Raw genomic sequence first — 9,029 nt, 5'->3', positions numbered from 1 at the left:
ACTTTGATGTTACTGTCAACCCACTGAGAACATGAACAGAAGGTGTCTGAAGTCTGTGGAGGTTAGAGATGCGGAGGTTCAGAGGACTGTACAAGCCCCAGGAGATCTTTGTCTTTCAAAACCAGGAATTCCCTCATAGTGAGGAGGTAACACCCTCCCCTTGCCCCACCCCACCAGGGCAGTGATCAGAGCCTCAAATGCCTTCTATTATCACAGTGGCTGCTATGGGAAGTTACACAAGAGACTCCTGATCTGGGTTTTCAGTCAAAGGTCAAATATTTCAAATGTATGTGTGTGTGTGGGGGGGAGTGGGGACCAGATTGGAAAAACATGTGCAATGTTAAAAACATATCAGTAGTAATCATATTCAGGGATGTCAAATATTTCAGGACTAAAGAATAAGGACTCAGTGGGATAGATTGGACCACAATTTTTCTTTTTTAGGAAGCTCTTTGCAAACCATGCAAAATATAATAGAGATTGCTTAGAGATAGAGAAGAGGCAAAAAAAAAAAAAAGAAAAAAAGTTAAGTCGCATAAGGCAGAAACACATAATGAGACCCTGTCTCCAAAAAAATAAAAACAAATATTTGCCAGGTGTAGTGATGTGCACCTGTAATCTCAGCTACTCAGGAGCTGAGGCAGGAGGATTGCTTGAGCCAAGGAGTTTGAAACTGCAGGGGAGCTATGATTGCACCACTCCAGTCTGAGACAGAGCAAGACCCTGTCTCTTAAAAAAAAAAAGAAAGAAGGCAGAAGCATGTTGTTTTTTGGTTGGTCTGGATGAGTTTGGGCCAAAATATAAGGAGTCTGCTTCATAAAGCAATCTAGGGCAGGGTTAGTGATGGTGAAGTGACTTCCCTGCTAAAGCTTTCTTGCTGGGATGCTGATGTCTCTGCAGAGATTAAAAAGAGGTAGGGTCTGTGGCTGAGCGTGGCCATGTCTTGAGAGAGCCAGCAAGAGTCAGTGGATCCCTACCACCCCATCTTCAGTGGACAGAGGGTTAGAGGAGCTGCATTTCCTCCTCTATCATTGAAACCTGGACTGAAAAAGGGGCGCACAGGTCCCGTGAAGGCACATTCAGAGAAGGTGTGGATGAGGGAGCCATGGTCATTGATGTTGTAGAAGGAGACAGTGCCAGCCTCATAGTCCAGGAAAATCCCAACTTGACATGGAGGCACCTGAAGGTGGAGGGGAGTCTGGGGGCAAGTGCTGGCCTCATAGTTTTGTTTGTTCCACAACCAAATCACCCAGAATCCACTTCTGGAGCTGCACAAAAATTGCCCCTTCCTCTGTACAGAGTCCAGGCAGACCCCCAGGTCCCAGGCCTCCTTTCCTGTTACATCTACCTCCCAGTAATGTTTTCCGGAGTTGAAGCGTTGGGTACCTAGGACCATGGGATAATTTTCAAATCTCTCTTCATTTTCAGGTACTTCCGTCCGTGTGTTTCCAAGCCTCACTTGTCTCCGATTCTCTGAGAAGATGAGCCACGGGTTTGCTGTGTCTGGATCCAGAGTGATGCGGACTGAGGAGAGAGGACCATGATCAGGCTTTGGGTATGTGGGGATGGGGGACGGGAGACCCTGAACCTCACCGTGTGAGGAAACAACCCTCAGTCAGCTCTGGCCTTTGCCCTGATCTTTGAGGAAACCATCTTCCCCTCCTCTGTCTCTGCCCCACCTGCTCTGACCTGCCATCTCTCCACAAACTGCTGTCTGTTCTCCCTGACCATGGGATCCACTCCGCACCCTCGTTCTCCCCTGCAGCTCCAGTCCCACAATGCCTAGAGCTCACCTCACCTCCATATGACCTCAGCATCTGCTTTAGCCCTGGTACATGGCACACATTCCTCAGGTCTGGAGAGGCAATGTCTGGCTCCTTCAGGTTCCAGGCCTCACTCCTGAGGGAAAGAGAGTTTGAGACCACTATCTCCCACACCTACCTCAAACCCTAATGCTACAATCGCCTTTATGGTGGACTCTGATAATTTAATTCAACTCAAATTTACAAACACCTCTTGTGTTCAGGTCTCTGGGGGTGAGGTGGGAGGCAAAAAATAAAATTTAGTTTATATCCAGGAATTTCTGGTTATAGAAGGCTTTGCAGTCCATAGACAGACTGTACCCATCTCCAAGATCACCAGGTAAGTATATTTTCTTTCATTTTACAGGCAAAGGATCTGATACAGGCTGACTCACTCTTGTAAGGAACCACAAGAAGTCTCACTCACGCCATAGGTCCCACTCATGGCTCCTTCTGGGAGGTCTGTAACTGGTTATACTTTATCTAAAAAAAGGAGTCCAAATAGGCTGTAGACCCAGGACTTCCCAGAATTTCTGTTTGGCAGGGCTTTACCGTGTGAAGATATCACAGTTCAATTATCTGGGTAATTCACCAACCGAGTTGTCCATTTATTAGCCTTCTGAGACCATAAAATATTATAGAGGTTCAGGTCTTTGAGAATAAGGAGGTGAATGAGGAAAACTTCAATGCATATATTTCTAACTCAGTAACCTTTTTCATAGGCATATATGCTTCCTGCCACCCCCCTCTCCTAACACAGAAAAGCTCTCCTTACCTTTCCAGGACAATTCTCACCTCCTGAGGAGAAAAGAGACAGAGTAAGTTCTGGAGTTGCTGTTTTGCCACTAAGATGTCAGTCCTGTGGGTGACGTTATCCACCCTGTGGTCCCTGTGGTGCTGTTCTTCCCCTTCCTCTGGGTCAGGGCCCAGAAGATGACTCTGACCAGCTTGGAGCAGAAAGGCTGTTTGGATGCTTGTGGGGTAATCAGAAACCCAGCCTGGGTGCGATTGATAGCTAGGGAAGGATAATCATTTTAAGGTCTCTGACTCAAAAGACTAGATTCTTGGGGGAGGGAGATGGAGGGAAGGGGGTGGATGAGGGCAAATAGCCCAGCCTGGCTGAAGCCCAGAAACTGCTCTGTCTCTGTTGTGGGCTTCAGTTGTCTGGGAGGAAGGGCTGGTTAGTTAAAGCTCTTCTTGTGCTGTGATTAATGTTATCTCCTCCTGTTTGTGAAATCAAATAACCTGAGAATAACCTATTGCAGGGGTTAGGGCCCCCACATGGAGCTGGCAGGCTACTAGGCCTGGTCAAAAAGTACATTAGAAAGCTAGGTTCCGTGTTGGGCAGAAAAGAGCCTGCCAAGTCAAGCCTATACAATTAGCTTTTTACACAAACCAAAAAGAAAAGGCTTCATGACCACATAACTGAGAGACATGAAAAGGTGTGGGAAAAGAATGGTGGAATGTTAGCAAAAGGGACTTCTGGGACCATGTAGTTCATATTTTCCCAAAGTGAGGCAAACATGTCACTGGTTGATGTGAGATGATTTTAAGTAGAACATATGGGGTCTGACACTTAAGTTCACAAACTCATCTTAGAAAAAGTGCTACTACTTCATTGCTGAATATCACTATGGTCACCTTTGAAGTACTTTCATTGGAAGGTATGCACCAACACCACTGCCTAGTCCACCCATCAAAGCAATTTTGGAACTCTTTTTCTAGAATGGCATCAGAATTGTCATTGTATTACCCTTGATGTCCTGAATGTTGTCAAAATGTCTTCCTTTCATTATTTACTTTATCTTTGGGTAAAGAAAAAAGTCATTGGACCAGATCAGATGAGTAAGGAGGGTGTTCCAATACAGTTATTTGTTTACTGGCTAAAAACTCCCTCAAAGACAGTGCTGTGTGATCTGGTGCATTGTTGTGATGCAAGAGTTCCTTCAGGAACACCTTTCTCATGCCAAGATTTTCAGTTAAGATTTTCTGCTTGGTCTGTTATGCTGCTCACTGTCAGCTGACAATTTTGATGCTCAAGTTGATGAATTTTTGTAATGTTTTCATCAGTTCTACTTGTTATTCTGACGTCTCTTCATCAGTGATGCTTTCTCTATCCTCAGAAAAACATTTAATCCATTTGTACATTGCCATTTTCTTCATGGCATTATCCCTATAAACTTGGATTAATATGTCCCTGATTTCACTTCCACGCTTGCCAAGTTTAACAAGAAATTTGATGTTTGTTCATTTCTCTAATTCAAACTCTGACATCCTCGTGATGACGGCTCTAATAGCCATTCCAGAAAAGAGTTCCAAAACTGCTCTGACAGGTGGATTAAGCACTGGCATCAGTGCATAGCTTCCTAAGGGGAGTACTTTGAAGGTGACCATAGTGATGTTCAGCAATGAGATATGCAGCACTTTTTCTAGGATGAGTTTGTTAACTTAATTATCAGATCTTGTACATGGACAATTTTTTAAAAGTCATGTACTTATTTTAATTTTAACTTTATACCTTACTATTTGGGTCAAATTATTTATCCTTAGTCTCTTAGTAAGTCTCTTAAAATTTCTGTGACTTATTTTTCTCATCTGTGAAGTGGAGGTAATAACACCACCCACATGGAATTTTGGTGGATAATATGGGCTATTTAAGAATTTGCCTTTGACAAAGCCTCCACTAACAACCACTGGGGAAAGTGAACTTATTCAGTAAATGGTGCTGGAAATACTGGCTGACCACATGCAGAAGATTAAAACAAGACCCCTACCTATCACCATACACAAAAATCAACTCTATATGGATCAAACACCTAAACGTAAAACTTCCAACTATAAGAACCTTAGAAAATGCAGGAAGCACTGATGGAAATTGGAACTGGCAACCAATTCCTGATAAAAACACCGAATGCCAACGCCATAAAAGATAAGATAGAGAAGAGGGACCTCATCAAATTGAAAAGCTTCTGAAAAGCAAAAGAAACCATCAAGAGAGCGGGCAGACAGCCCACAGAATGGGAAAAAATATTTGCCAACTGTATATCTGACAAAGGCCTAACATCCAGGATCTACAAGGAATTCAAACATGCTGAAAAGAGAAAAACCAGGCAGCCCTATTACAAAGTGAGCAAAAGATATGAATAGACACTTCTCAAAAGATACAAGCAGCCAACAGATCACAAAAAAATGCTCAACCTCACTAATTATCAAAGAAATGCAAATTAAAACCACACTGAGTTACCACCTGACTCCGGTCAGGATGGTCACAATCAATAACTCAAGAAACAACAGATGCTGGAGAGGATGTGGGGAAAAGAGAACACTTTTACATTGTTGGTGGGAGTGTAAACTAATACAACCTCTGTGGAAAACAGTTTGGTGAATCCTGAAAGACTTAAAAATTGACCTTCCATATGACTCCACAATCCCCCTTCTGGGAATATACCTGAAGGTACTCAAAACACTCTTTGAAAAAGATACTTGTACATGCATGTTTGTTGCAGCATTATTCACAGTAGCAAAAGCATGGAACCAACTGTGCTGTCCATTGAAAGGGGACTGGATAAAAAAATGTGGTACATATACAAGATGGAATACTACACAGCCATAAACAAGGACAAAATTACGAACTTCACAGCAACTTGGATGGACTTAGAGTCTATAATACTGAGTGATCTATCACAGAAACAAAGAACTGAGCATCACATGTTGTCACTCACAAGTGGAACCTGAACAATTATCATAATACTATAAGAAAGGGATTGGCAGTTGTGGGAAACTGCCAGGGGAGCGAGGCGGGTGGCACACCTCATCAATAAGGGTACCTGATCTCAAAACAGGAGAAGTGGGGACCAAAGTGAGGCCCAAACTTTACCTACACAATGACCATTTGTATACCTAGCCCTGAATGATACCCTGCATCTCTAAAATAAAAGAATAAAAAATAAAAAAAAAAGAATTTGCAGTGAATATTATTATAGATATAAATTATAAAAAATATCAGTTAACATAGCAACACATGATTTCTTAGTTTCCATTGCTTTGGAAAAATTTCCTTTAAAACGAAGTTTATTCAGGGGAAAAATAAGACAATTTAAAGAATTATAACACATTAAAATTACTTAGGTAGTTCACAGAAGTAGCAGAAAGCATTAAGAGGATACATTTATAACTAAAGTCTAGGGAATCCTTGATATTTAGTTCACTCCTTCTCTCATTTCACAAATGGAGAAATTAAGTCTAGCAAAGGAAAATTACTTAACCTAGAGAGTTATGGAGAGAATTGGTGGCTGGGTTGGGGCTTGGCCACTGTCTCTTAATTTTTAGTTAATTTAGTTAATTTAAATTTTATATTAAATCAAAACTTTCCCATGGCCAGATGCTCATTTAAGACTCTTAGTGGATTTTCTCATTTAATCTTCACAAAAATCCTTTGGAATATGTAATTTATAATATCCATTTAACAGACAACAAACTGCTTAGAAAGATTAAGGAACTCTCTTGAGATCCCAAGCCAGCACTTAGCCAGCACTTAGAAGGGAGGGTCATTTTTGTTAACTGCTAAATGGAATACTCCCTCCTAAATCTGTACCTCTCTAGGTCACCTGATGACAGAGGATTACTCCTTTTGTTTTGAATGCAAACCACTTGTGGTCTGAATTCCAGTTTATTTAAGACCAGGTTTCCGTTTTTTCAAACAGCAGTTCCAGGTAGCTCTGGCCCTTTTTAGTTGCTCCTTGAATCTCAGAGGTGACACGCCTCTCCAGTCTCACCTGCAGCAGCTCCAGTGATGACCCATGACGCCTCCGCTCCAGCTCTGAAATGAGCTCCTGCAAGGCCTGGGTCTGCTGGGTCACCTCGGCCTCTCTCTCCCCCAGGAGTCTCAGCTGTTCCCTCTCCTCCTTCTCCAGTTGCTGCAGCTGCCTCTGTTCTTCTTCAACCAGGAAGTTTTTTTGCTGCACAAACTCTGCATGAATTCTAGATTTCTGTATCTCCACCGTCCTCTTTGGTGTCAAGGGCAAGAGAGAGGTGGTTTTTATTAAAATTCCTAAGCTTTTGGGGTGGAGGTGGAGGTGGAGGTCTTTTTCCATCCCCTGGCAACTCCCCACTCTGGTGCTATCTGGGAATAAACACACACACACACACACACACACACACACACACACACACACACAATTTTGCTAGGGAGGTAGGTGGGTGAGGAGGCTTCTGGGACTGAGAGGGGAATGAAACTGGTGAGGGGCACACCATAGGTAGCCTATAACCATAGCTGTATAAACCTATGGAATCAGAAACTTTTTTCAAATTCTTCCCAAACCCAGTCACCACTCAAATGTGTCTCTTTGTCTTCTAGTCTCAGCGAGTTACCAAGAGGGTAACAGCTGTTCCTACCCCCAACAACCTCATAAAGACAGGCTCACAATACCACATCTAAGTCCTGAGAGAAAATGGCTTTGGGACATACTTTGCTTGTCCTCTCTTGCTAGTAACTGAAAGTTCACCCGATGATACAGGATTGCTCCTGTTGCCACTGCAATCTGACTCGCCCTTCCCCAGTCCCAAATCTTCCTCTTCTGGGATCTACTGGCCACAAGCTCCTTCTACTCCTTTCTAATCCCTGACATAACCCACCACTACTTGTAAATCAACAGTGCTGAGCAAACTTTGGTTCTCCATTATATTTTGGACTAGTGATCTGGACATGGTCAAGTTACTACCAAGTCAGATGGGTTTTCCTGACTCAGGTCTTGATGGTTCCCTTAAGTCTAGTCCTCACAGCCCTTGTCATTTCCTGAAAGGCCTAGTAGTTGGGCTTCTCTCCTGGTACACCTCTGTCCCAGACACCGAGGTCCTGATGCTGTCATTCCCTGTGTCTGGGCTCGGAGAAGTGGGGAGTTTTAGGTTGTGGCATGACCCTTTTTAGCACCTTCTATGATTCTTGATCTTCATGGCAGATGGGGAGCTCTCCTTTGAGCCTCCATCCTTTTTATTTCCCAGTTTGGAGACCTAGAAGGTGGCTGGTTCTTGGAGGGTGAATACCAACCCTATCACTCCTCAAACAGGCACAACTACGGTTAAGGCTGTGTGAATCCAGGACCCTGAACCTGCCCAGCCTTCTGACCTAAGATCTCCTTAAGGATGTAATTCTTGCCTTCCAGTCTGCTCTCTTCATTGCAATGTTCAGTTCCAACTTCTCAGTCATCTCCTGCTTTCTTTTTAGTTCCTCTAATGCCACCTGGAGCTTCTCCTGCAGTGAAAGATAGCAGGTTAGTCTCCAGCCAGACTAAGTAGTAGAGTGAAGTAATCCTTGCAGCATTTTCCCATCCATGTCCCCTGCTCCAGGAGAATGAGAAGGTTGTGTTTAGTCTTCAATTCTCCCCTCATGTTAGACATGGAAGGAGGGACACCCCTCTGTTCCTCAACCCCTCAACTCCTTAGGGGACCCTTTCCCATCCCCACCTCTGGGGAGCAATGGCCTCATCAGGGCCCATCTCTTTCTTTCTGTTTGTGTCTTTGTCTGAGGCCTCACCTGGTACTCCTGAACAGCCTCCTCAATAGGAATCATGGAGTGGTCACGGTGTTTCCGAGATTGAGCACACACCCAGCAAAGGGCCTTTCCGTCGACCTCACAGAACAGGTGAAGTCTCTCTCCATGCACCACACACCGCTCCCCCTGTGCGCCCTCCCTGGCATTCTCACTGATTTGTTTAAGGTTGTCTACCATGTTGGCCAGTTGCCGGTTGGGCCGGAGGTTCTTGAGCAGAAAGCGGTTCCGGCACACAGGACAGACGCTGCCCCCGTCTTTCCCAACCTGAGAGATGCATTCTTGGCAGAAGTTGTGGCCACATTCGATGCTCACAGGCTCAACAAAGGCATCCAGGCAGACAGAGCATGTGACCTCCTCCCACATCATTGCCAAAGACATTGTGGAGACCTTGAGGGGACTGGTGGGGAAAGCAGAAAGGAAAAAGAGAAGATGAGAAAGTTTGTGTGAGAAGACAAAAAACAATGCAGAGGAAAACATGAGAGAGAGTGAAAAGATAAGAACATCAACCTGAATAACAAGAACTTCTCCTCCACAGTCTGGTCCGTTGATGCAGTCACACAGAAGGAGACACTGAGTCACCAAAAGAGGCAAGGAAAATTGATGAGAACCTCAGAGACAAAGCTGTTCACAATTTTACTCTTATTATGTCCATTTCTGCTTAAACCCTCCGTGTCTGT

At 44.0% G+C, this 9,029-nt stretch overlaps 1 protein-coding gene across 1 annotated transcript; it reads right to left on the bottom strand.

Annotated features, from left to right (window-relative positions):
- Nucleotides 1-934: 934 nt before the first annotated feature.
- TRIM21 (tripartite motif containing 21) lies at nucleotides 935-8,724 on the bottom strand. The gene is made up of 6 exons (XM_008054446.2): nucleotides 8,335-8,724; nucleotides 7,957-8,052; nucleotides 6,578-6,808; nucleotides 2,578-2,600; nucleotides 1,799-1,899; nucleotides 935-1,524 (listed from the first exon to the last, which is right to left on the bottom strand). Exons 1-6 carry the CDS (start codon nucleotides 8,716-8,718, stop codon nucleotides 974-976), a joined length of 1,386 nt encoding a protein of 461 aa, XP_008052637.1. The 5' UTR covers nucleotides 8,719-8,724; the 3' UTR covers nucleotides 935-973.
- Nucleotides 8,725-9,029: the final 305 nt, after the last annotated feature.

This window comes from Carlito syrichta, unplaced genomic scaffold (assembly GCF_000164805.1).
Source record: "Carlito syrichta isolate Samal-C Ts95f unplaced genomic scaffold, Tarsius_syrichta-2.0.1 Scaffold290727, whole genome shotgun sequence".
Taxonomy (NCBI): domain Eukaryota; kingdom Metazoa; phylum Chordata; class Mammalia; order Primates; family Tarsiidae; genus Carlito; species Carlito syrichta.
The sequence above is the reverse complement of the archived record's forward strand: the minus strand, read 5'-3'. Positions and strand labels throughout refer to the sequence as shown.

Excerpts from the sequence above, each read along its gene's own strand:
- TRIM21 (XM_008054446.2), bottom strand. The coding sequence starts at position 8,718 with ATGATGTGGGAGGAGGTCACATGCTCTGTCTGCCTGGATGCCTTTGTT. Across the intron at positions 8,053-8,334 it reads AGGCTGTTCAGGAGTACCAG|GAGAAGCTCCAGGTGGCATT; the intron begins GTGAGGCCTCAG and ends CTTTCACTGCAG. Across the intron at positions 1,900-2,577 it reads GTGAGAATTGTCCTGGAAAG|GAGTGAGGCCTGGAACCTGA; the intron begins GTAAGGAGAGCT and ends TCTTTCCCTCAG.